This window comes from Athene noctua, chromosome 3 (assembly GCF_965140245.1).
Source record: "Athene noctua chromosome 3, bAthNoc1.hap1.1, whole genome shotgun sequence".
Lineage (NCBI taxonomy): Eukaryota > Metazoa > Chordata > Aves > Strigiformes > Strigidae > Athene > Athene noctua.
Window position 1 is genome coordinate 13,784,200 of NC_134039.1, and position 27,973 is coordinate 13,812,172.

The following is a 27,973-nucleotide window of genomic DNA, read 5'->3' on the forward strand; positions in this document are numbered from 1 at the left end:
AAATTTAGCAATGTTTTGAGGTGTTTTTAGGAACATTAGATCTGGCATTTTAGGCCTGTGTGAAAGGAGGGAGGTCTGCCAGATAACTGGTGAGTGACTTGCTTTGCTTTCACTGTCCATGGCTGATGCTCTGGTGGAACTCTGCTGTCAGGGTTACACAGATGAACCAGTGTCCAAGATCCTGTGCCATGTAGAAGATGGGACCATTGTCCAGCTGGACCGCTGGAATCTCCAGGTTGAGCGCAATCCTGATTTGCCACAGGATGAACTGGAGGATGGGGCACGTAAGGTTAGAGCTTTCTTTTTCCCAGAGAGACTATAGGATGTTTTGGGTTATACCATAAGCTGCATGGGTGGGGAAGCTCCAAAACTCTTCAATTCTGTTTGCATCTGCTCCTTTTGCTGTTGTCATCTGCCGGTGTTTCCAGAGGTGTGTGAAACATAATGCATACCAGCAATTTATTTGTTGCTTGTAACTCCCAGACATTAAGCATTTATCTCAAGAACTAAATCCTGGAAAAAATCCCTGTTATTTTATCTGAAAGGTCGTTGTTTTTTTTTCCTCTAGTTAACCTGGGGTGGCAGGAGAAGCAACCCTGTGACTACCATCCATTCCTAAATTAGACAAAACTAAAAACAGGATGTAGAATTTTATTCCTTAGGATTTTGCTAATGGATTCCAACTGTTTCCTACTTTACAGCAAGGTGTAGTGTATTTTTGTATTTAATTTCTTTGTGTGTGGGTCTCCATATAATCTCCATTAGGGTATCTTGATAGTTGAAGAGTGGGAAAACATTTATTTGAGGGGATCACATTTATAGTAATATGTCATTTGGACTGGAGATGTTGAAAGTATTACAATCATTAAAAAAAATAAAAAATGATTGTGTGAAACATTTTCCTGTTCTCAGTTACAATTTCCAGTTTATCTATTGGATGCTACTGTTCTCTCTCTACAACCCTGCGGGGTGTGTGTAATGAGGAGGCCAGATGTGTTCTTCCCTGCCTCATGCATCCTCAATAGATTTAGGGCTTCATGTCTGGGACTTGCATTGCTCCTGGTTATGTATGAAGCAGGAAGAACACAGCTTGAGTTTCATTTGCCATGCTGAGCTTGAAGTGCCAGCAATTAGGAAAACCATTGTATTGACATGTTAAGTGGAGCAGCATTATGGGAAATCTCACTGATAGCATAAGGAGCCTTTTGTGTTTACAAAGATACATATAGGATCATGGAGCGCTGTAGATATGTTTGTGTTCCTTGGGCTTTTGTATCTGATCATCTTCCACAAGCCATTACTAACCTTTAAAGCAACCTTCTGCATACATTTCCCTGATACATTCCACTTTTTTCTTCATAGGTTTTCATGAGATGCCAGGTTTAAAGTAGTTAATTCCTGGTGTGTCATGGAAAGCTTCATTTGTGTTATTTTTACATGTCTCTTTATTATCCAATTACAGCTTCCTCTCAGTGTCTTCAATAATTACTTCAGCCTTGGATTTGATGCACATGTTACACTAGAGTTCCATGAATCTAGAGGTAATAGAACTTTTTATTTCCTTAGCCTTGGGAACGGGCAGTTATTTTATGGGTTACAAATGGAGTTGAATTTAACATCCTGTTCTTATAATTTAGAAGAAAAGCTGGAATGTCAGAAACCAAGCTATGTACAAGTAGGAAGTTATTGAGTTTCCAAGGGACTTCATGATTTAAAAATAAAAAAAAGTACAAGGAAAAATGGCTTTCAAAAATGGCTTTCACTGGAGGAAAAGGGCTAAAAGGGGAGCTTTTCTAAGATTTTGATCTTCTAAAGGAGATACCAAGTACAGATATAAAGAAGATTTATGCTGATGCAGAAGTGTCAGAGTAAGAGCAGAAAGGAAAACAAACCTAAGTCAGGTGCAAGTGTGGAGGTGGAGTGAGGAGAAAAGCGGTAGGGTTGTGGAAGTAGCAGGAGGCTAATCGTGTTCTCAAACTGAACAGCTGTTACCTATGGATGAATATAGCATGGTATCATTGGACTTGGTACAGACCCAAAGTGTCTTTATGAAAGTGAAATGCTTTAATGTCCACGAAAGTGTCAGGAATTTGAGCTGTTGTAACATCTTGTTTGTCCCCTGCTGATGGTGGTTATACCACCCCATACAGATCCAAATGTGCCTTAACAAGCGGGCTCTGGACTGATGTAAACAGCTCTATTTATATGGTTTAGCCAAGCATGCTTGTATAAACAAACCTTGTTCAGTTGTCTGTGTTCAGCTTTTGGTCGTTACAGCTTCATGTGCAGGTATTTTTTCTGAATCACAGCCTTCCTTATCTTCACTTTCATACTATCAGAGTGTCATTTCAAGATGAAAAGACAGCACTCTAATGGCATGCTAAATAAAGAACAGGATACATGATGGAATGAGCTAATGCATATTTTATAATGTTTAAGACTGCTTCAAGCTTTAGGAATAATAATGAGGGGCCACAAAAGGGCATAGGAATGAAATGATGACAGCTGTATGCATTTTTTAATGAATGCATATCACTATGCATTGCTAATGTGACTGTGAATATACTGTATAGATGAAATGCATGGCTACTTTCTCACTTAATGGAGGCATTATTTAATAATGAAATTATAGAGCCCTATAAAAAATGTATGTTATTCTAGATATGCCAGTGTTTTAAAAATTTACATGGGTGAAAAAATACTTGGCAGAGCAAGCTCTGTGTGAGTGGGTGTGTGTGTCCAGGGGAGCTTTTTCGTAGCATAAGTGTTTGCTCTTACAAGTTGTTACTGCTGGTGTCTTCCTTACCTTCTCAAATGCTAAAATATACAAAGAGAGTCCTATGTAATTTAGGAGAGAAAAGATTATATCTTTGGAGGTGTTGCTGGTGTGTGGGTTTTCTTGGTTTTCCTGTGGAATTGGGGTTAAGCCTGGAGAAGAGAACGTTTTGGGGAGACATTGTTGCAGCCTTTCAATACTTAAAGTGAGTTTATAATAAAGATGGGGACAGACTTTTTAGTAGGGTCTGTTGTGATGGGACAAGAGGTAATGGTTTTAAACTAAAAGAGGGTAGATTTAGACTAGATACAAGAAAGAAATTTTTTTTTTTTTTTTTTTTTTTTTTATAATGAGGGTGGTGAAATGCTAGAACCAGAGAGGTGGCAGATGCCCTATCCCTGGAAACATTCAAGGCCAGGGCTCTGAGCAACCTGATTGAGTTGAAGATATCCCTGCTCATTGTGGGGAGAATGGACTAGAAGATCCTTAAAGATCCCTTCTAGCCCAAACTATTCTATAATTCTATGAATTAAGCAAAGCCAGACATATTCTGATCTCATTTACAATTGATGACAATTTAGAGAAACTCTTAGCAATACTTTTAACAAAACTTAAAGCACTTTCATGACTGTAGCACGTGGGCCATTAAGATAAGTGACTGTATGCAGTTGCTTATGTGGGGCTGTTGTAATCACATATAGTTTTAAAACAAACACACACCATGCCCCAGCCCTCTGCCAAATCAAAATAAAATAAATTGATTTGAACTGTTGGCCTATCAGGGCACTTTATGTAATAGAGATTGATCAACTGTTATATTTAGAATAAGCAATGATTGTGATGTCTCAGAGGAACCTGTACATGAATGTGGTCTTTTCCATGGCAACTTCTACACTTTTCTTGCGTCTATTCAGATTGAGCCTTGAGGACCGGGTCCAAGCCTAATGTATCTAGCTCTGCTTCTTCAGGAAGTGTTCTGGGTAGCGACTCTTTCCAGTTTCCTCCCTTGTTATCCTTACGCTTTGGTGGAGCAGGGGAGAAGCAATTTACCTCATCCCCTTGAACATGCTGTTTGATCTTGCCTCATTTGCAGAACACCCCCACTACCCCCACACACAGTGTCTAAGTCCATTTCCTATTCCCTTGGTGGCTTGAGAATGGTGAGGATGGAATGAGCCTTGGATATGAAGTCAGTGATATACTTCTATAGTCAAACTTGCACTCTAATCAATTTTAGGCTCTATTCCACATTGCAGAATGAGTCTTTCCTCCTTACCTATGCTTGTCTGCTATATCAGAAGTAGAAGCAGTTGGGAATGCTGAGTCCCTGACCTCAGAAAGGCTCCTTTTCTATTAAAAACTGGGACTTCGGTTCTGGTCAGTATTTGTTGTAAGAGCTATGTAAGAGCCAGTGCTCTGGAGCTATTTGGCATAGCCACATCAGAGAATGGGCAGCACAGGCACTGAGCCTTCAGGAGCTTCCCACTTCTTAGCATGGGGTTTTGAGACTTGATGTAAAGAGCTGTCAGCTCAGTGAGTGAGATGAGATTTACTTATGCAGTTAAATTAATTGTTTGAAGATGAGGTGGCCCTGATTGCATTCCAGGCTCACCCACGACACAGCAAATGGAAAATACAGTAGCTGAGCAGTCAAAGAAGAACCATGAAGTAGCTCAGTCTTTACAAAATGGAGCCTTGTACTGTTAGATGTAGTGACTTCAAAGAGAAGTAGAAGCATTGTTTCAAGTGGTCATTTGAGAAGAAGTAATTTGGAAGGGTTCACACCAGTGTGATGCTTTAGCCAGAAGGACTATCTTGAAAGTTGGATGTTCACTAGAGAATCACTGAGCGAGGGTAGGTGGCTGGTACTACCACAGAATACAGTGTCAGAAGGGCTGCTGCAGAAATCTTGGGATGCCACAGACTAGGAAAGCAGTTCTCAAGGAGGCACAAGAATGACCTGTATTCTGGGAAACACGTCTTATACTGGGAGATTAAAGGAGCTCCATTTAGCTTTATCAGAAAAAAGGTTAAGAGGCGATTTAATCACTGTCTATAAGTATTTACTCAAGGAGAAGATATCTGATAGTTGAGGGCTCTTTAATCTGACAGAGAAGTATAACAAGATTTAGCAGTTGGCAGTTGAAGTCTGAAAAATTCAAGATAGGAAAAAAACCCCACATTTATTTTAAGTGAGAATAATTAACTATAGATGTGCATTACTACTGGCCTATTAAAATTCTTTGTCTCTTGGAGTCTAATCAAAATGAAACAGGTCTCTAAATATGTTTTAGAGTAACCACTTTTTTTCTTTGCTGCAGGAATATTTGGATAGAGACGTCTGTTCCTCAGTATCTCTTTGTAACACATCGGAATTTAAACGTCTGTTTCATGTTGTAATTTACTAATGCTTTACTCCTGCTTCAAAGCATGGGTTAGCGTTTCATGGGTTTCTAGTAATTCTTAGAGGTCTGTTCTGCATTGGTAGAAATGGAAGTCTCACAAATGGTACTGAGGGATCATAAAATGGATAGTCCGAGAGGTGCTAAATTAACTGATTGTATTCTTACCTCTTTGCTCATGTTTCCATCTATTTTTCACTCTCCAGGAAAGGGGAAGAATTCAGTATCAATGTTTGAAATCTGATATCAGATAATGACACAGATGGGGGACCCTCACACAGGAAAATTATATTTATGTTAATATTCTGAGTAATGTGTGCTAAAAGCACTATAGTGCTAGCAGGGAATGTAAAGGTACTATGAGTCTACTTTTATTAGGGTGTTCATATATTTCCTTTTTATCCTTTCACAGAAGCAAATCCAGAGAAATTCAACAGCCGATTTAGAAATAAAATGTTTTATGCAGGGGTGAGTTGTGATTCATCTTACAGAATGATGCTAACTTAGTTGTTTGAATGTTTTCTGAAGTACTTTCCCCCTCACTTTTTCACATCAGGAGCTCATGCCAGTTCATTTTGCCTGTTGCAATTTAAAGTGCACACGTACTGTTTCTGGTAATGCCACACATATGTGTCTGTTGGAAAGTGCCTGAAGCACTGTTGTTTTACAGAGCTTAGCAGGTGAGAGAAATGCTACTCCTTTGGACATAGTACTGGTCATGTCTTGATTCCCCTTCTGGTTCACAACCTTCTCAACAAACTGCTCTGCTTCTTTTAGGGTTTGGGAAGCACACTGATACTGACTTTCCTAGAGAAATTCCCCAAGCGTTGGCTTGTAGGTTTGAGAAATACTCTTGGATGCAGAGTCATGGGGAGTGGAGGGCAGAGATCAATTATTTTGAGTGATTCATTTTTAGATGTGAATATACAAATAAAATTACCTACTGCTGCATTCAGAAGGTACATGGACAGTACTCCATCCTAAAATGTAATAATTGAGAAAAACAATAATCTGACAATGCGTGACATATAATGTCTTTCTGGGTGATGACTCACACCGTACCCATGTGCCTTAAACAGGGAAACAAATATGTGAGCAAGAATTTGCATTTAATCCTTGAGTACCCAAGGACCTTATCTGGGTAACCTCTCAACAAGAGAAGTATCATAATTAAAAAAAATATCTATCTCCTGAGAGCAAGAAAGAATAGATTTGACAAAAAGATGGCATTTTGGTAATTAGCTCTGTGGTGGGATAAGAAATGAGGAAAGAGAAGAGAGGAAATGCTGATGACAGTTCCTGCACTTATTTCTGTTGCAGGCAGCCTTTACAGATTTTCTGCAAAGAAGCTCAAGAGATTTATCCAAGCATGTTAAAGTTGTGGTAAGTATAAGAAATTGTGTCATAGTATCGTGGGAAGAGGGGGGAATGGAGAGAGGGTGAGGTGAGAGTTTAATGGCTCTGTTACTTTTCAGTTTTGAGCATGACATTTGCAACACATTCCAAGGAAAGTCTTGGGAAAGTTGTTACAAAGCAGCAACACTTCTCTTGTCTGTGGCTCCATTCAGCAATTTCTCTGTGCTCTGTCACTTTGGCTTTGTAGTGTGATGGTACAGACCTGACTCCAAAGATCCAGGAGCTGAAGTTCCAGTGTATAGTGTTTTTAAACATACCCAGGTAAGCTCAAGACAGATACTTGGAGTTATGAAAGAAAAGTAAAAATAATTTAAAAAAAAAGCCAACCAAAACAAGTTTTCCTAGTCTGGGTGAATATACAGGAATTATATAGCCACTGCTGCTTTCTTGAGAGCTAGGTGCTTATAATACTGTTAATTTGCAATATGGTAGTAATTAGCAATTAGGTAATAGAACTGATTAACAAACACCCTGTCAAAATTTGTGCATCTCACCTGCAAATAAGATAGTAAAGACACAGATGCCTGGTCTTTTGCTCAATTAGAAGTAGAGCATGAAAAAAGAGGTCAGGATAGGGTGGCAGGTTATGGGGAGAAGGGTGGGGGGAAGGATCAAGATTTTTCCAGTAAAGAAAGACCAAACCATTGAAAGAAGTGCTGTTTTTTTAATGTGTTGGAAGGTGTCCCAAATAGAAATATAGCTGTATTCTTAAAAGTTGTCTATCTCCTGCTCTCTAGAACAGTAGTCTCCAAACTTTTTTGATTGTGCATCCCTATCAGTAAAAAAATGAGCAACACCCCAATATATATAATATATATATTTATTTATAAATTATATATGTACTACTGTACTAATATATTACCTTATAAAGCATACACAAAAATAGAAATTAAGAAAGGATGTGATAAAGATGAAAGAAAGACTATGTTAATGTTTACTTTCTTATTTATTAAAAGTACAAACAAAACCTTCTTCACACACTTTGACTGTCTTGTCAGTTGTGAATTTTTCTTGCACAATCCCTGTGGTGTGTGCGCCCCACTTTGGAGACCACTGCTTTAGACAAACTACCACTTTGTTCCACATGCAGTCCCAAGGACTTGATCTTTTGAGTCCTGCACTGCCCTCACTGCAAGCTGCTTCTTGGTGTCACCTTTCCAAAGTGCCCCCTTCTATCACTCTTAGGACACTTTTACATCGGTTCTTTAATTGTAGGAAAGATTGATGCCACAGCTGTATCTCTTCCTGCTTCTTATTTCTCCCTGCTGCCTCAAGCTATGAAATGTTTTGCATTCCTTATGTGTTAGAACTTCTGAGTCAGCCAGGAGAGAGGAATGGAGCTCCAAGGCTGGAGTTGCTACTGCAGCCCCATGCCTGCCTAACAGAGGGACTAAGCAGCTTTCTGGCTCAACAGCTCATCTGCAGAAAGCAAAGCAAGTGGGGAGAATAAGCTGCACTGTTACTTATTTTCTGGTATTTCCAGGTGGTATTTTCCTTTCACAAAGGAACCTGCTAAAGATTATGATGGATGCATCCATGGATGGCGTACCAGCCTGGAAATTAAACAGATTTTCCCTTTTGTCCAGTCCTTGACAGTATAACTTTTTAATTGTCCTTGAATTGAATCCTGGAATGGATATCTGGATAATTCTGGAGGGCAGCAGAACAGGCTAATAGTCAGGCTACTAGTCAGGACCCATCAGGGCAAACTGCTTTCTCAAAGTTTGATTTCCAAACCTTTTTCTGTAGGTATTGTGCTGGCACGATGCCCTGGGGAAACCCTGGAGATCACAGAGACTTTGAGCCTCAGCGCCATGATGATGGCTACATTGAAGTCATTGGGTTCACCATGGCCTCACTGGTGAGTATATTGCAGGTGTTACCCTTCCTGGAGGTGCTACCAGACTTGGTGAATTCTGTGGGTGGTGTTAGAGCGCAAAGTTATCCTCATTACTGAAGAACCACCGTGATTCCACATTTCAGTCAACTAAGGCCAAAATATGCTCTGCTATTAGGTTTTAAATGAGGGGAACAAATTACAGTTTTCTAATAAAAGAAGTGCTATTTCATAGTAAAAACACACTGCAAAATATGGCTAATTTCCATGTGTAGTGCTCCCAAATTACATGGCAAGATTATTACAGTAAACACAGCATGCATGCACATTTTTACTGTGGGAATGTTCTATGGTTAAATAATTACTACTGTTTCTTTTTAGCTTTTGATTATTTCAATCTATGGCATAAAAGTTCAAATTGTTTTGTAAAACTGGCTACTGGAAATAAATATGAAATATTATATAAAACTACATGCAGTTTCCATATGCTCACTAAAAATATGAAGGTTTAGTAATAGCTGTGGAAAATTTAGTAATATTTTTGGCACAAATGTTATCTCTCTTCTTGTTCTGATAAGGAAAGAAAATTCAACCAACAGTTTTAATTTGGCAGTGCACTTTCTGTCAGTGCAGTCCTTAAAGTGAACTGAAGCTGAGTTACTATAAAAGCAATCTCACTGTGAATACCCTAGTGTCCTATCACAGTGGTTAAACAAGCAACAATCTCTTCAGAGGAAGATTAAATGCAGTCAGAGTTGGTAGTTATCCTCATGCTGGCGTTACTCTACCTAAGGCACTGCAGCTTAACCTTAGTGTGGCCAACAGAAGGTGCATATGAGGGCTTCCTGGCAGCTTTAAGTCATGCTTAAGTTTATACTCTTAGGCCTTTGTTTCTGCTATGTCTCCTTTAGACTAGCTTAAAGCTAACATAGATAAGCCTGTTCTCACTAAATTCACACACTGATTTGTTGCGTGGCCTGCCCTCAGTGCATATCACATTCAGCAAATACCCATAATAATGGTGTTTGCCTCCTCAAAGACAAATTCAGACAAATCTAATCTTCAAAGTTAGCAAAAGTAAAAGGTCGCCTTAGTCAGATTCTTTTTTGGTCTTTTCTTTTTTGATGGATCCTAGTGGATTAGGGAAATAACCTACAAGTAAGCAGAATTCTATTTGTTAGCCTAGTAGATCTTGTGGAATGATCACTTACTTGTTACTTCACCCCTGAAGATTTTAGGCTGTATTTCTGAAAACACTGTCAAAAGTCTGTTTAGCATGTACCAACTGGCAGTTTTCAGGTGGAATCTTTTTTTTGGGTTTGCCACTAATGTGTCACTCGCCACTCACAGTAGCTAGTGATCTCAAAGCTACCAAAATTTTCAGCTGGGACTGAATTTAAGTAGTAGGGCCCTTTGAGCTGCTGTTTCTCTTTAAAGGAAGCCTATTTCAGAGCTGAGGGTCTACAAGTCTAGATTTCTTGTGATGCTGAGGAAATGTAACCTGTGTTAATATAATGCTAACTTGCTCTGTATGTCTCCCAGATGTGCTTGGTCATACCCAAGAAGGTCTGTGAGACCAAGCAATAAAAGTGTTTTCTAAGTGTTGTTGTGAATATTACTGACCATATTATCAGTTGATCCATAATATTAAGTGCATAGAGTAAGATTAGGGTCTTGACTCATGTTTAGGCTGCTTTCTGTTAGTAGTGCATTAATACAGGATTTTTTTTTTTGCATCTGATAGATGAGAGTTAATAGTCACACTGAAAATTAAAAAAAACATTTCTGTCCAAACATGTAATCTCAGAACTTGAAGGATCTGCTCATTGCCCTCCTTGTTTAATTTCTTTCAAATGAAGTCTTGAATGTGGTATTTAATAGTTTTTAACAAGGTCCTTAAGCTTGCTCTTTTCAGCCTGTCTAGTCTTGAGGTTGAGTTGCTGTGTAAAATTTCATAATAAGGATTTTAGTTTTACCTAATTCACATTAAGGATGGTATTATGTTCAGGAAGGGGAAATAATTTTTCTGTCTTGCAGATGTACCCAATTAGGGTGGTTGTTTTAAAGAGCAAATAATTACTAGCAGTCTTGTTAGTGTAAAAACAAACCAACCAAATCAAATTGAAAACTTTAAGAATGAACACAGGTATTCATTTGTGCATGCACACGTGTGTGTGTATACATATTTCTATGTGTATGTTTGACCTACCAAAATGATGAGACATGTAATGCATATGGTTAGATGTATGCTTGTTGCCCACTGCTTTTTCTTGTGAAATTTTAAGTCCTACTCTGCAATTTTGGAGTGCAAAATACATTAATTGTGACTTGTAGAATGCCTTGCACGTAGAACGCTCTGTAATGGATGCTGTCAGAAAAACTGCATTTTGTATTTAACTGCCTCAACTATCTGTTCTGAGGTGTCTTTTCTTTGTCTTGTTTGTTCTTGGGGGTTTTTTTGGTTGTGTGGTGGTTTTGTTGTTTGTTTGTTTGTTTTTCCCCAGGCTGCTCTCCAAGTGGGTGGTCATGGAGAAAGGCTGCATCAGTGCCGTGAAGTGACACTTCTAACATATAAGTCTATTCCCATGCAAGTGGATGGTGAACCATGTCGACTGGCTCCCTCACTCATTCGAATCTCCTTAAGGAATCAAGCCAACATGGTGCAGAAGAGCAAGAGGAGAACGTCCATGCCTTTGCTAAATGAGTGAGTTGGATATGTGCATGTCCTAATGGCAGGAGGCCCATTTGGGGCAGCATATTCAGTCACGGATTTTGCATGTACTGGACTTGCAGCTCGTTTACTTAAAAAAAACCCAACAAACAAAACCAAACCCAAAATAAAAATTTTACATCTTCTGAACTCCCTTTTCGCTATATTGTAAATACTTACTGGAATTTCTTTTATTCTTTTTACCTTCTGAGTTACCCTCTGCTTTGCTTTTAGAAAGGTGTATCTTTCAGTTTAAGAGGTTTGTGCAGGCTCAGCAGTGTGCCCCTTGTCTTCTGACAGTTCTACATATGTATGCTGTTTGCCTTTGAAGTTCTTTTGATTCATTTTCTCAACTTTATTGATCTGCTTTTTAAACTCTATTGGAGATCCTGTAACAAATAGCCATAATCAAGAATTACTCAGGGTATCTTGTGTTCTCTGTTGTGGGAGCATGCTGCCTGGGACTCTTTATGGAGAAGGACCTGGAGGTCCAGAAAGGGCTGTTTGCACTTTGTAGGGAATCCTGCTCCAGTATAAAAACCCAGATGACAAATAAGTAGTCTAAAGATAAACAGAGAAGCGTCAAGATAACTGGAAACCAGGAATATACAAAGAAAAAAGCAGACAGGACTAACATTCTTTTTCATAATTAAACCTTATTTGTAAGTGATGCAGAGACATTTTAATAGAAAAAACCTAAATAGTCAAATTTTAACATATGAATATGGCCATCCAATGAAATAATTTAGAATATTTTGTAGAGCTGATTATTGTACTTATGTAGGTCTCTCTTGCTGCTAAAATGAGTGACATAGTAAGTGCCTTTCTGTTTTTCATCTAGTATTCTCAAAGTGAAGCAAAATGGCCTGTCCCTTATGCAGATACCTAGCTAAAGGCCTAATGTTACCAAGGATCCACATTCAATTCAAACATACATGCACTGAGGTTTTAATTTTTCTGGGGTGGTGGGTGGGGGATTTTGCTGTTTCAGCTGTGATGGTGAGTCAAGGTTTATGAAGAGGTGTAATATCTTTCATTAGACTAACTATGTAACTGGAAAAAAACAAACAGGGCCTCAGGCACACCTTTTCTCTTCAGGTATCTTTAAAGGTGGTCTGTGTCTGTCTTTCAGCTGTATCATCTAGTGGAAGATACTGCTTCACTTCAAACATTGACTCCAGCCTTTTAGAGCTTCTTGTCATCTGCTAGTTGTCAATCTGTTGCTGTAATCAAAGCTTCCCTGGTTACTTTCAATATCTTCCTGTTCAGTTTAGCACTCTGGTCTCTTACTGAGACTAATGCTTTAAGTTTCGGTAGAAGCCCATATCTGTAATGTGCAGTTCCTATTTGCCTGGGAAATACTTGAGGTATACTCATCTCTATTGAGTAGTGAACAATAGCAGATGCTTGCCTGTGGGCAACAATGCCTGATTTCATCCAACCACAAAAAAATCATTTGTGAAAACTAGAATTGAGCAGAGTGTGATCCTGGGGCATCTTTTTCTACACTGAGGGAGGCTAATGCAAATGTAGAAAGAAAATTACTGGTATTTCAATCCGATAATTAGCATGGTTAGGTGTGGGTTTCGAGATCTGAATTTAAACTGTGGGAAGGAAATACAGATTCGCAGTATATGCCAAGAGGATATTCTTTGGGGTTTAGCTCGATTTAAATGTGCTATGGTAGACTGCATTGGTGTTGGAGTCCTTTGATTTGGCTGAGGTATTTGTCTGCAGACCTGTGTTTCATGAAAATACAAATGATTTGTCAGGAACTCTAGTCTCAGCTTCATGTATCAGAAATGGTGTGTGTGCGTATATTTATATATATATATCTGTGTATGTACTTCGCTCTCAAGTGTTGAAGGGGAATGAGAGAGAGGAGTTGAATCTTTTGGTGTGATAAAAAGTAAATGGCATGTTAAACTCTAAGAAGCACTTTAGTATTGTAAGAAGTTCATTCAATATGATGCTGATTTGCAGTGTTTCCCAAGAGAGAAATTTTTCAGTTTAATATGTTTATCTATATTTCTTAACTTAATATCTGGAATATATCTCCCTATTCCACTGAAATCTCCTAGAAAGCCTTACATTTGATTGAACATAATAGACTGTTCTCTTTTGACTGTCATCTGAATATTAGATGTAGGAGATAAGTGGGTCTGGAGCTATCCCTAATTATTAGGCAGCTGTTCTTGAGGTCTTGCCAGGGAAGTGATTAAAAAATTATCTTGTGTCACAGTAACACAGAGTTGCTGCTATTGTTGGCTTTGATGTTATTGCTAGATAAGGAGAGCAGTAGGAATAGGCCTTGGAGTTTTAGCTAGTCCAGTGTCATAAGTAAAAGATGACTTAATTTGAAGTCTTACACTGTGTTTCTCTCTTTCTACTATGTTCTTCTTTGTTCTGGAGGTTTTAAGGAGAAGGTCTTTAGAGAGGATAGCGAGTTTGTTGTTTGCTTTGTGGGTGCACTTGAGTTTCCAGGGAATACTAGTGTTTTAAAACTGAAAAGTCCATATATAATGTAGCTGAGTGAGAACAACAGATATTTTATGCTTCTCTTACTTGGGAGTGGAAGGCCTTTAGAAACAGGGTCCTCTTGTGACTAAGAGTTGCCCATCTTCCTGGTTGAAACTGCTTTTCTTCAAAATATGTAGATACTCCAAGAGGACACTTGTATATGAGAAGAAGGGATCTGACCCTTTTTGACCTGTTTTTTCCCTCCATTTTCCAACTATTGTGCTTCCAGCACCTTCTATTGCACATAAACTGCCTCATGTGGTTCTACACAGACCTTCAAGGTAGAAACTCCTATATGTTGAGAGTCCTTGTTTTATCTGTTACTGAGTAATTTGCCTTTTTCAAGGTGTGGGGAAGATTTAGCAACACTTTTGACAGTGTAAATCTCCCTAGTCTTTTCTAGTCTTTAATAAAATAGTTGGCCATGGAGTCAAGTTAAGGAACAAAAATGTAGTGCTACCATAGGGCTAGTTGAACTGAAGGAGCCTCCCTTCCTTGTTGACACAAACGGCATGAAAAGCTTCGTCCAAGCTATTAGAGAACAAATAAATATAATATGCTGCATTTTGTCATAGCTGGGCGAATTACTGCCAATTAATATTTTATTCAGTTATTTAATCTTTCACTGCTGAATTGTCTACACAGAACTTTCTCAGTATGTTAATTATGATCTCTCTTACTTATTATCAAGTATTCTTTTTTTTTTTTAATATTTCCTTTGGGAAAGTTAAGCTGTCTTGATGTGATATGCAGATTGTATGAGTACTTGAGTAGGTGAGGATAACCTGTTTGTGGTTTGTACTCTTCTGATAACTTTAACATTTTGAATTGAAGCATATGGAGGAAAGCTGTTCTTTGGTGAATACAGTAACAGTGCTTCAATTTGTTTGTAATGGAGGCTGTCTAAACATAAAAGGCAGGCATAATTTCTCCTTCATCCTACAATGAATTGCTTTACAATGGACATAAGTAACAATCTAATAAATTTTTTCAAGCCAGAAGCAACTTTTCAGTTGCAAGGAATATACAGGATAAAGTGATGCTGTTTACAGTTGCTTATGGATTGAAACAAGGCAGATAGTGGGGTTGTGGGGAAGAAAAGGTTTCTTCTGGTAAAGTCTTTTCTGTTTGTACCAGCAAAAGCAAATTTTTGCTATGAACAGATCAACAGACTTGGGGTTTTTTTGCAAAAGACTGAATTATGTTCTTATTGTCCTCCCCCTAAAGACTTGCTGGCAGAGTTCTCATTCCTACTGTCCACTACTGATCATGGTAACCTGTGAAAGAGACAACATATATCTTGGGTTTTTTGTGATCAAGACAAGAATGTGGTTCCTGTGAGCTATAAGCAAAATTAATGTGGAATGAGAAGAGAAGCTGTGGTTTTCCAGGAGTCATTTTCTGATTAGAAACTACGGTTTTGTATGCTGCTGAGTAAGTTTCAGTTGACAATCACTTTCTGAACCTCAAAGATGGCATTTTGCTTTCACTGGCTTTTAGCTTGGATTGAGGAAGAATGTCCTGCATAATGGAAGAGAAAGAGGAGGGAAGAGATTATAGATAAAACATATATTTCATATACTTCAGAGAAACAAAGGGGCCATTTGAGTATAAACACTAAAAGAGAGCCAGTCTTGGGAGTCACTATATATAAAATACATGTTTCCCTAAGGTACATGAAAGAAGAATGGAGACAGCAATTTGTCATTGTGGATACAAAATCTCCAGTAAGGGTATTTTTTTTTTCTTAAATGTTAACTAGAGTTGGCCAACCTTTGGAGACAATTCCATCCATTAAGATATTGGCTTTGGTGTTTTGCATTTCTGGACCTGCTTCCAAAGTCTGTTGCCTTGAAATTTTTTGATGCCTGTGTAACAAGTCCTGGGGCTCCTTGTCTTCCTTGTCTAGCCATGTGCCTAGCTTTTCATTGATCCTCCTCACTCATGTCTTTAGAAAGCTCCTGTGTGCCATGTAGCAGTGATTTTCTCCATTTGCATGTCTTCTGTTGCTCTTGGCTTCCTAGCGTGAACTTGGAGCTCTGCATGTCTTCATTCGACTTATGTGACACATTCCTTTTGTTTCTGTTTAAATGTTGTATGTCTTTCTCTTTCTTTCTTCTCTTCCACACTCTCTCTCTTCCCCCCCGCCCCGGCCTTTTTCCTTGTCTGTCCACACTGTGTTCTGCGTTTCTCCTGGCCACTCATTTCCTGCTGCCTTATAGTATCCATAAAGTGCAGTCTGCTGACCTGAGGAGAGTCTCAGCTCCCCCTGATTCCTTCACTGTGTGAGTATCTGGGTTTTTTCTACTTTCAAAGTTCCATAGTTTTTTGCTGTTACCTTGTGTGTCATTTAACCAGGAGATGCGGCAATAATATTCAGTGTCAAATGGGAAGCAGGAGCTCAGGTGAGAGCATGGCAGGCACAGGGCAGTGGCCTCATGTGCGAAGGCACACCTCCACAGTACCTGAGTAAGGTGAACAGGTCATGTCTGTTGGTGCTGGTGACCAGGTTCAGCCAAGAGTCCATCTTGCCAGACAAATCATAGCAACAGGCAGGTCTGAAGTTAAGTGCCAGGTACCATCCCTGGAAGCAGTTGAGATACAAACTTTTGGTCCTTTGGTTTTAGTCAAAAACATACTGTGAACAAACTCAGCCATCAGTCATATCTCCATATAGAGCTGATTTCTTAGCTATATCTCCAGATAGAGCTGATCAAAACAGGAAACTACTTCCCCAGAGGAGTGTCATGACATTGGGTGCAGCTGCATTGAAGACAGAGACCCCTCCACTCCTTGGCAATATCTTGATAGTCAGCAACTCCACTGTACTAACTTGCTAGATAGTAGCTAAATTATTCAAGAGCCTAAAGTCTTTTTAGAAATCTGATGAACTGGGACTTAAAAACACTTGTACCATTGTATATTGGTATCTTACAATTCATTCCATTTATGGAAGTGTACCATATTATGAAAACCTGTGTGTGTCCACAATTAAGAAAAAACAACAAACAAAAAACCCAACTGAAACCAAACACCCCCAAAGTACCCCAACCAACCTACCCCCCACTTCCCAACCCAAACAAAAAACCCAGTTTAATATAACATGTCAACTCAGGCAGTGTAGTTTGTCTTCAGAAATGCTTTTTCACTATTCAGTCAAAAAAGACATGTTTGGCTTTGCTGGCACCCCTTTTGTCCCTTTTGTCTTGCTTTGCCGCTGTCAGAGTGAACATATTTTCAAACAGCTTAGGAGTATTGAAAAAATTGAATTTGAAATACTTGTTGGAAAATAAATTTCAGAGCTATAAATCCAGATATTCAGAGCAGAAACTTGATTTCAAGACTACTTCTTACTCTATCATAGAAGAAAGTCAATGGTATATGCTAAAAGAAAACACTTTTTCCACCAACACTTCTCTGTTCTGAAGACTGAGCACATGAAATAAATGGCCATAAATGTTCAGTAAACCAAGAATTATTTGGGAAAACTGATTGAATAATTTTAAGAGCAAATTTCAGCTTTGCAGAAAAGGACCTGGGGGTCCTGTTGGACATCCAGTTGACCATAAGCCAGCAATATGGACTTGTAGCAAAGGAGGCTAATGGTATCCTGGGCTGCATTAGGAGTGTTGTTAGCAGATCAGAGGAGGTCATCCTTACACTCTACTAAACACTGATGAGGCTACACCTGGAGTATTGGGTCCAGTTCTAGGCTCCCCAGTAATAGCAAGACATGGATCTACTAGAAGGAATCCAGTGAAGGGCAATGAAGATGACTAAGGTGCATGTCTCTTATGAGGAAAGGCTGAGAGAGCTTGGACTGTTTAGCCTGGAGAAGAGAAGGCTTACGCGGGATTTCATCTATGTCTATCGGTATCTCAAGGAAGGGTATAAAGAAGACAGAGCCAGGCTTTTTTCAGTGGTGCCCAGTGACAGGACCAGAGGCAGTGGACACAAACTGAAACATGTGAAGTTCTCTCTGAACATCAGGAAAAATATTTTACTGTAAGGATGACTGAGCACTGGCACAGGTTGCCAAGAGTTGTTTTGGTATCTCCATCCTTAGAAATACTCAAAAGCTGCCTGGACATGGTCCTGGGCAGCCTGCTCAAAGTGACCCTGCTTGAGCAGGAGGTTGCACTGCATGACTTCCAGAAGTCTCTTCCAACTTCAACCATTCTGTGATTCTGTGAAATTTCAGAAAGATGCAAGTTCCTCAATGTTATTTTGCAAACAAGGAAAGATTTCCAATTCAGTGTGCCTTATCCCTGGATCGTATTTGCTCTACTCTGCTGAGGTGCAGAAAATAATAAAACAAACTTGTCTCACTGATTCAGTATCTAAGCAAGTCTCTAGAAAATGTTGAGATAAGCCTTATTGCTTACTCAGAACATTAAGCTGTGGGTCTGGGAGAATGGGTACTCTTTTCACATTGAGGGATATCCCTTGGAAAATGACCTCCAAGTTTTGATAGAGTTCATTTGAATGTCCCATTTGATATCAGCTGTCAGGATAAGGCAGGAAGAGACACACTCGTGAGCCTCGAACTAATTTGTAAGTCAAAGATGTTCTGTATCTTAAAATCTGTAAAAATAGATTAAACACCCTGCTGCACTGTGGCTGCCAATTAACGTGTCTGGCAAATTAAAATAAGAACCCATGAGGTATTAGGAAAATTTGATTTGAATTATGATAGCTCTGAGATTCAAATGTTCCTTTTTTTTTTTTTTTGTTGAACAACATAGAAAAAGCCCGAGATCCAGTTAGTAATGAACAGCAGGGCAGATTCTGCTGAGACCTGATGGATACACCCTGTCTTAGATAAATTTTAGGTTTTCTGTGGCAGGTTATGCATGGGAATTTGGGGCAGCCAGCATTATTAGTCACATATGGTCTTTGTTGCAAGGATAGTAGAACTATAGTGTGATCTCTTTCAAACGTTTATACAAGGTGCATAAGTAAATACAAGTGTTATGTTTTTAATTGAGGCTCTTTTGAAAGGGAGGTAAAGACTTGTGTTTTCCAGCTGGATGTTCAGGGGTCAGAAGGATGCAAATGTGAGAGTACGTCTGTGTTGTGTGGTTGATGCAAAGGAGTTCTGAAAAAAAATTACCATTGAAAAATAAAACATAATTGACTTGTATGGCTTCTACCATCCTTTTACAGGTGGAATAAGCACTGTGGATATGCTGTGATTATTTTTTTTATTACAAAATCTGCATAAATGAAAATACAGGTATCATTGGTAAATAGTACTCTATAAAGGAGTTTACAGAGTAATGATTGCAGCAGAGTAGGCATGTAAAACCTCTGTGAACAGCAAAGGATAATAGGAAATAATGTTTTGCTTTTAGAGATCTAAATGCCAAACAGAATCAGCTTTCTCGGGTTGAGAGGGTGTTGTCTATAGGAGGAGAGACTAATAGAGAACAGTGGGAGGCAAGACATAAGGGACAAAGTGTTAGTGAGCTATTCTCCAAATGTATAGTTAAGGATGAAAGGGCTTATATATTTGTTTTTCCTCCATTTTCTCCATTACATGAATTATAGAGAGTTGTGTCTCATCTTTTTGTCACTTTTTCTTTTTTATCGTGTGGGCTTCTGTTTAGTGAGATCATGACTATCGGAGAATCCACTGTGCTTGGAAGTGTAAAGTGGGAGTAAACTAAAGCTAGCATGGGGAAGGAGAAGGAAAGCGAAGATCAAGATTCCACCTGGCACTTTGGCACAGGTTTAAGCGTATGTGTGGCTCTAGCCTTTATACAGCAAAACGCTCAAGCACTTGCTGAAGCAAGTGTGAGGTAAGAAAGCGCAAAAGGGTTTAGTGCAGTTGAGTTAACCTGGCTTATGTGGGATAACACATCAAATGAAAGGAAAAAAATTGTGGTGGAGCTTTTGTTTTTAGGAGTATTTTTTTAGATAAAGAACTTTGCCTTAAAATAGCAGTGGACTTTTGTGAAGCACTGCAATTTGTCCACCAGAAAAGCCTGGATGATTCTCTGTGTTGTGGCAGTTCTTATGTTTTAAGTAGATAAATGCTGTCAAAAACACACTTATTTTTAATGTATCATTTCCAGGCTCTGCCAATGTGATCTCAAAAGTAAAATTGATTTATTTTTCTCCTCTGGCTACTGCTTTCATTTTTCCAATTGTTCTAAACACTGGAACATTTAATTAATTTTGCATGTTTATTTCTTCTCTAGGAGATAGGTAATTCATTAATCTGTCACTGTAAACATGCCCCAGAGGAATATGATTTTTTTTTTTTTTTCTAAAGTTTATTTTTTGCAAGGGAGGGGCAGTTGAAGAGTTCTTTTTCAGTTTACTGAATCATGCTAAAAATCTTTGTGTGTAGGCTGGTGTGGGTTATATTCTGGAAGAGCTATCAGAAATTTGTTGGTGGGTTCTGTAGAGTTGTTGGACTGTTTATTATTCTTTCCTTTCTCTCTGAAGACACAAAGCATAAGAAATGGTTCACAGGGTTCATAAATAATTGACAGAGGGATTAGGGCATGTATAATTTAAAAGTATGTCTTCCCAGTTGGATCAATCTGGTGGCATGGCAGAAGTGTTACCAGGTTGTCGTGCAGGAGTGCCAAGCTTGGGCAGGACCCAAGCTGTATATGACTGTTTTCTTTTGTGGGTGACTGGAGGCAGGAACATGTTTCTTAGGAAAACCAGCTGTGCTCCAAGTGAGTTGGCTAGAATCCTTTGCCTGTTGCTGGATGATTAATAGCGGTGAGAAGAGGAAGTCACAGCTTCACTGAGTGTGTTTTCCTGGTGAATGGAAGTAGATCAGGTTCTGCTGATAGTCTCAGAATAGGTATGTGTGGCTCTCCTGTGGGTTTGAACCACAAGTGATAGAATGAAAGTGATTTGAAAAAAAAAAAATCCCTTTCCATTTTTTTTTTTTTTTTTCTGTCAAAGCTCTGTGTTTTTAGGTTTTGGTTGTTGTGTGTTTGGGGTTTTTTTTTTTTTTGGTTTGTTGAGGGGGGTGGTGGGTGTGAGGGTGGTGGCTGGGGGTGGTGATGGTAACATTTCTAGAATCTGAAAAATGCTATAGTTCAGGCATAGGAGGGAAACAAATGTACACCTTTTCTTTAGTAAGCAATTTCCATCAGGGAGGCGTGTGGTGTTAAAAATTACTTCACCTTATAACCAGTTCTTGTAGCATGATATTGACTATCTACAACTTATCCTTGTAAAAAGAGTGGTTCTGATTCTGATGTGTAACCTGGTATACCATGGGATGGATATCGTCTCACAGAAGAGTAGACAAACATGAAAATTAAATGAACTGTTTATGTTAATGAATGTCTAAAAGTTTTAAGAATTTCCTGAAAGTATGCCCTTTTTCCTTACAGTAGGAATTATTCAATATCTAGATGATCTGTATTCTTGTGGAAAAGTCAAATGCTGTTTGTCTGATAGAAAGTAACACAATTTCCTTGTACTGTTCAGCCATTTTGCAGCTAAAAAAGGAAAGAAAATAATTCTCTGTTACTGAAATTACATATTTTTTTGATGTGAGTGAAGTAATTTTGAGAGGAACTCATAACATCTCTGTAGAATCTTTCATAGGTGGTTCCAACTAAATAATGTGCATAGCTTTGTCTACAAGGCTTATTTGTATTGTTACTTAGTAATGCCTGGAATGTGCACTTCTGGTCCATAATCAGAAGTTCACCAGATAAAATTCAATATGATAAACTAGCCTATCTATGCTTCTGATTTGAGAAGACTGATATTTAGGTTTGTGTTTAAATGAAACAGTTATAGCTAATCAACATGAATGAACAGAATGTTTCAGTTGACTCGAAACTGTATTTATGATCCCATGTGTCAAATGACTTTTAGGATGTAATTCTGTGGATAGGTGTATTTAGGGAATGAGGTTCTTAATTACATTCTTTGAGAGGTAATGGAATGCATTCATCTATACTTTACTTTTCATTGACTATGTAATACACTATTTTGAAGAATAATAGGTGTAAGAAATTTAAATATTTTTAGGTTAAATTGCAGTGCGGTAATCTCCCCAAACTTATTTATAAATTGTTTGCTGCTCTATCTAGAAAGCTTTTCTTTCTCTTCTTACAGCTGAGCAAGTTGGTTTATACAGTGTTTAGAAACATCCATTTCTATTAATATTGTACTAATATTTGCTTTCAGCCACATTTATCACCCTGTTATTAGCTTTTACATGGATGTGCTAACGTACTTAATCTTTGTGGTTTCTGAATGAGTTTGTGTGAACAAGATAAATTATGTGATTTGTATGGATTATGGATTATGGATTATTATACAGTATCTGTGAAGACTACAGAAATATTGATAGTGGAAGTGTTTTCTCAGCTGCATTATAGAGCTCTGTATGAAGCTCATGAGTTCTGTGTGTGAATGAGTTAATTACTTAGATGATGAAGACAGTGTCTTTTGGTGTCCATTGACAGTCTGACAGCACAAGGAATGAATATTCACACAGCAAATTTCAGGGGCAAAGCTATATTGATAGGTAATAAAATTGAGACATAATGTTAGCCAACAACTGTATTCTGACAGAACAGAGTATTTGCATGAACAAAACCATTGAACTTTGGTCACTGAATAATTTTTTTTTTTTTTGTATGTATATACACTTTTTAATAGGTTTGTATATATGCATATACATATAAATGGATTTGTATTATGAATATATTTCCTGTGAGTGGGCTCAGCCAAGTATATGAAATCTCTACCCTGTAGAAAGGCCTTCTCAGCATTCCTATTTCTGATAATAGTTTGTTTTCTATAGAAAGCTGCTTTTTCCAAGGTTACATTTTTATGACTAAGATAACTAAACTTTTCAAATAGACAAAAAGCCAAGTTCTTCTTCTCCTCTCCAGTTGTATGTTTTAGCACACACAGCATGCTTATATAGCAGTAGTCTTTATAAAAAGGAACAGGAGGGAGAAATAGGAGAACAGGAAATTCTGACACTTGCTAGGTAATTGCTTGTCCACACTTGACCTGAAAAGGAATTATTTCTCCTCAGGTAATACATTATGTTTAAGATGGTGTGCTTGTTTTTTCCACAGAAGCAAATTGAGATACGTGGTGCACTGATGTACCAAGAAATCATACTTTTACAAAAGCATTGGAAGTATCCTCTTAGATATTTTCTAGTTAAGAGGTGTTTTAGGAGAGTGTGTGTGTGGCTTCTGGAGCAAGAAAAATATTTTGGACTTGCTGTTGATTTTAGATCTTTCCCTCCTCCAGTTCCAAGCAAATAAAAAGGACTTGCTCACTTCTCCTTTACAGGTGAAAGGACTAATCTGACTCAAGAAGGTGATGCTGCAGATGCAGTAGGCTGCCACTGGCTTCAAGCCGTGAAATAATATTTGTAAAGAACATCTGTGCTTTTTCTTTCTTACATGGTCTTAGGTAGTAAGTCAACATAGCTACAGAAGTCAGTGTTGTCCTTCTCGCCTCTTGGCGTCCAAACACTTATCTTGTCCTCACAGAGAGGTTGTAGGGAGATAGATGGCAATTAACAGATCATTGGCAGATGTTGACGTGAGTCTTAACATCCCCTCCTTCTACATTTTGCAGATTTTCTTGAGCACTGAATATAGGGTCAACATGGCCATCCCTCCACCTTGGCATAAAGGCTCCAAACATACACTTGGAGAAGTTGTTCTGTTTCCCTGCTTTTCTTTCCTCTCCCTCTTTCATAAGATATCCAGATTATCCATTGCAATGATGTCTTTGAAATTGTAGAATAATAGAATAGTTTGGGTTGGAAGGGACTTAAAAGATCATTTAGTTCCAACCCTCCTGCCATGCACAGTGACACTTTCCACTAGACCAGGTTGCTCAAAGCCCTGTCCAACCTGGCCTTGAACACTTCTAGGGAGGGGACATCTACAGCTGCTCTGGACAGCCTGTTCCAGGGCCTTACCACCCTCACAGGGAAGAATGTCTTCATTAGATCTAACCTGAATCTGCCCTCTTTCAGTTTAAAACCATTACCCCTCATCCTATCACTGCACTCCCTGAGAGTTGTGTGTCTGTCATTTCCCCCCCCCCCCCCCCTTTCCTGTACACCCCCTTTAATTACTGCAAGGCCACTATAAGGTCTCCACAGAGCCTTCCCTTCTCCAGGCTGAACAACCCCAACTCTCTCAGCCTGTCTTTATAAGGGAGGGTGCTTCAGACCCTGATCATATTCATGGCCCTCCTCTGGACTTGCTCCAACAGGTCCATGTCCTCGTTACATTGGTGGCCCCGGAGCTGAACACAGTACTCCAGGGTGGGTCTCACAAGAGCAGAGTGGGAGAATCACCTCCCTTGACTTGTTGGTCACATTTCTTTTGATGCAGTCTGGGATGTGATTGGCTTTCTGGGCTGCAAATGCACATTGCTGGGTCATGTTGAGATTCCTGTCACTCCGAAGCCCGCCTCCATCTCTCAATCCACTCACTGCCCAGCCTCTATTTCTGCTTGGGATTGCCCTGCTCCATGTGTAGGACCATGCATTTGGCCTTGATGAACTTCACAAGGTTTGCCACCTCTCAAGCCTGTCAAGATCCATCTGAATGGAAATCAATTGCAGTGGAGACCAGTTGTGTATAGGACCTAAGTTTACCGCTAATTCATTGATAGTAGCTGCCAAGAAAGCTCGTGCTTGACCTAGTGCTTAGAAACTGCGAAGCAAAAAGGCCTATCGTAACTCTTTCTACACAGCTTTCCTGGTATTTTTCACAGCTTTCATAGTAGTTTGGCTACTTAGACCATGGGACTCACTTTGGGAAACCTGGTCTATTGAGAGCTGATGGGGTCCATCTGTCAGAAGGGGAAGAGCATCTTTGGTCATAGGATCGCCAAGCTGGTGAAGAGGGCTTTAAAATAATGTTGTCAGGATGGGGAATCTCAGTCCATCCCATTCCTACAAGTTTGATGCCAGTGCTAGCAGTAGATGTCTAGAGCCTGGAGAAGGGATCACAGGGCACCAAAAGAGCACCTGAAGAACAGCATAAAGGAATTCCTGCCAGTAAGTCAGGTTCACCAGGGGAACCATTTAAATGCCTCTATGCAAACACACATAGCATGAGAAATAAACAAGAGGGGTTAGACGTGTGCACACCTGCAGGGCTACCATCTTACTGGCATCACAGAGGTGTGGTGGGATGGCTCCTGTGACCGGAGTGTTGGAATGGAAGTGTTATAATCAGACAAAGCCAATTTTTATAAAAATATATAATTTTATTTGGGTTCAATCAATTTTGGGTGAGAGGCAATAGGCAAAGCAGCGCTGGGTGCATGGAGAGCCGCAACTCTGCCACACGCACACCGAATTTCAAAAAACCCCGCGTTCTTATACTCTTGTGTCATCGTCTTTAACCAGTCTTTCTCATCAGATGATTGTCCTGCTCTTTTTCATTGGATCATTTGGGTTGCTGGGGTGCATGTCCTCCTCCTATTGGGTCTTTTGAAAGTTTCGAAACCTTGGTCTCTTGGCCCGCTTTTCTCCTATTGGACTTTTTTTTTTTTTTTTTTTTTTAAGGCATAGTTACATTGTTCCCATCTAATGTTAGGTGGGGTTTCGGAGACACGGTTACATTGTTCCAATCTGAATGGCCCATTTTACATTTAATTGTCTAACATTTACAGGTCGTTCAAGTGTACCATACCCGCCTTGCCCAGCCCAGCAGATTAGTTACAATAGTTTTTATTACAACACCCACCCTGCTTAACTTAGCAAATTAGTTACAATAAATTATTACAGAAGGATATGGGCTCTTTAGGAAGGACAGGCAGGGGAGATGAGGTGGAAGGGTCATGACCAGCTGAAGTGCATGGAGGTCTGCCTGAGTATGGATGAGGAGCTGACTGAAAGTTTATGGGTTGGGATTAAAGGGAGGGCAGGTACAGGTGACATTATAGTGGGTGTCTGCTACAGGCCACCTGATCAGGAAGACCGAGCAGATGAGACCCTCTATAGAGTGATAGGAGCAGCCTCACATTTGCAAGCCCTTGTCCTCATGGGGGATTCAACCACCCTGATATCTGTTGGAGGGATGACACAGTGGGGCATAAGCAATCCAGGAGGTTCCTGGTGTGTTGATGATAACTTCCATCTCCAGCTCATAGAGGAGCCAATGTGGAGAGGTGCTATGCTGGACCTTGTTCTCACCAAGCAGGGGCTTGTGGGGAGTGTGAAGCTTAAGGGTAGCCTTGGCTGCGGTGACCATGAAATGGTGGAATTCAAGATCCTTAGGGCAGTGAGGAGGGCATACAGCAAGCTCATTATCCTGGACTTTGTGAGAGCCTCTTCAGGTATCTGCTTAGTAGAGTGGCATGGGATAAAGCCCTGGAGGGAAGAGAGGCCCAAGAACTCTGGTTAATATTCAAGGATCACCTCCTCCAAGCTCAGGAGCAATGTATCCCAACAAAGCAGAAGTCAGGCAAAAACACCAGGAGGCCTGCATGAATGAACAAGGAGCTCCTGGACAAGCTCAGACACAAAAAGGCAGCCTCCAGAGGGTGGAAGTAAGGACAAGTAGCCTGGGAGGAAGACAGAAATTGTTCAGTCAGCCAGGGATTGTTAAGAAAGCTAAAGCCCTGATAAAATTAAATCTGGCCAGGAATGTCAAGGGCAACAAGAAAAGCTTCTGTAGGTATACTGGTGATAAAAGGAAGACTAGGGAAAATGTGGGCCCTCTCCAGAAGGAAATGGGAGACCTCGTTATCTGGGATATGGAGAAGGCTGAGGTACTCAATGACTTCTTTGCTTAAGCCTTCACTGGCAATTGATCCAGCCATACTGCCCAAGTTCCAGAATGAAAAAGGCAGGGACTGGGAGAATGAAGAACCATCCACTGCAGGAGAAGATCAGGTTCAAGACCATCTAACAAACATGAAGATTCTCAAATCCATGGGACTTGATGAGATGCATCCGTGGGTCCTGAGGAAACCAGCAGATAAAGTGAATAAGCCACTATCCATCATATTTGAGAAGTTGTGTCAGTCTGGTGAAGTTCCTGCTGACTGGAAAAGGGGAAACATAACTCTCATTTTTAAAAAGGGAAAATGGAAGACCCAGGAAAGTACAAACCAGTCTCACCTGTATGCCTGGTAAGATCATGGAGTGCATCCTTCTGGAAACTATGCTTAAGGCATGTGAGAAATAAGGAGGTGATTGGTGACAGCCAACATGGCTTCAGTAAGGGCAAATTGTGCAACAAATTTGGTGGCCCTCTATGATGGGGTTACAGTGCTGGTGGATAAGGGAAGCACCTCCCTTATGAGGACAGACTGAGAGAGTTGGGGTTGTTCAGTCTGGAAAAGAGAAAGCTCTGGGGAGGCCTTATAGCAAACTTCCAGCACTTAAAGGGGGCCTGCAGGAGAGATGGAGGGGGGACTCTATCAGGAAGTGTACGGATAGGACAAGGGATAATGGTTTTAAACTGCAAGAGGGCAGTTTTATGTTTGATGTAAGGAAGAAATTCTTCCCTGTGAGGGTGGTGAGGCCCTGGCACAGGTTGCCCAGAGCAGCTGTGGCTGCCCCCTCCCTGGAAGGGTTCAAGGCCAGGCTGGACGGGGCTTTGGGCAACCTGGCTAGTGGTAGGTGTCCCTGCCCATGGCAGGGGGGTTGGAACTAGATGATCTTTAAAGTCCCTTCCAACCCAAACTATTCTATGATTCTGTAACTTTTATGCCAAATAAGTTATGAGCAAAGCACTGTAAAAGGAAGATAGTTCTGCTGATTTTTCTCACATTATCTTCCCAGAGAACTAAAATGTCTTCAGTCTGGATGATAATCTTAAAAAAAAATCTTTGTAGATAATATAGATGGTTATTAGAATTATTTGTAATGATACTATTCAGAGAATCATTCAAGCATTCAGGCATTCTATTTTCAGCTACAAGTAAAAAAATCTTGGTGGAACTCTGAAGGGGAGGGGGAAACCAGCCTCAAAAAAGCACTGTACTATTATTGAAAACCTAACTTTTACCCTAAAGAAGGTAGCCTTGGGGAGGAATTGGTAGATGGCATTGGGAAAAAGGGATTGGATATTAGGCTGAAGGAGTCCTGTTGAATTCTTGCCTTTGTCAAAGGTTAGATGTGTGAACTTGGTTACACTGCTTCTTCTCTTTTTTATTCTTTCTCCTTTCTCTCTTATCTAAACCAGGTACCACAGAAATAATTATAATTTCTGAAAATTCAGACATGATAGTTATGTGTAAGTACTGAACAGAAAGCTTGAAACAGCAACTTTTAAAATCACTTCTGATTCAATGATGATTGTTCTGGATCAGACAAAAAAGAA

General features: G+C 39.6%; 1 protein-coding gene across 4 annotated transcripts in view; it reads left to right on the forward strand.

The window, feature by feature from the left end:
• The window catches only part of DGKI (diacylglycerol kinase iota), a 220,834-nt gene that overhangs the window by 119,210 nt on the left and 73,651 nt on the right, over positions 1-27,973 (forward strand). For 3 of the 4 annotated variants that reach the window (XM_074902028.1, XM_074902029.1, XM_074902030.1), the window contains exons 14-20: positions 152-289; positions 1,463-1,541; positions 5,591-5,646; positions 6,499-6,561; positions 6,782-6,855; positions 8,344-8,455; positions 10,936-11,135. In XM_074902028.1, coding sequence (XP_074758129.1) covers positions 152-289; positions 1,463-1,541; positions 5,591-5,646; positions 6,499-6,561; positions 6,782-6,855; positions 8,344-8,455; positions 10,936-11,135 — 722 coding nt within the window. Of the gene's footprint in view, positions 1-151; positions 290-1,462; positions 1,542-5,590; positions 5,647-6,498; positions 6,562-6,781; positions 6,856-8,343; positions 8,456-10,935; positions 11,136-15,883; positions 15,947-27,973 lie in introns of all 4 variants that reach the window. The other variant, XM_074902027.1, reaches the window with a different exon arrangement.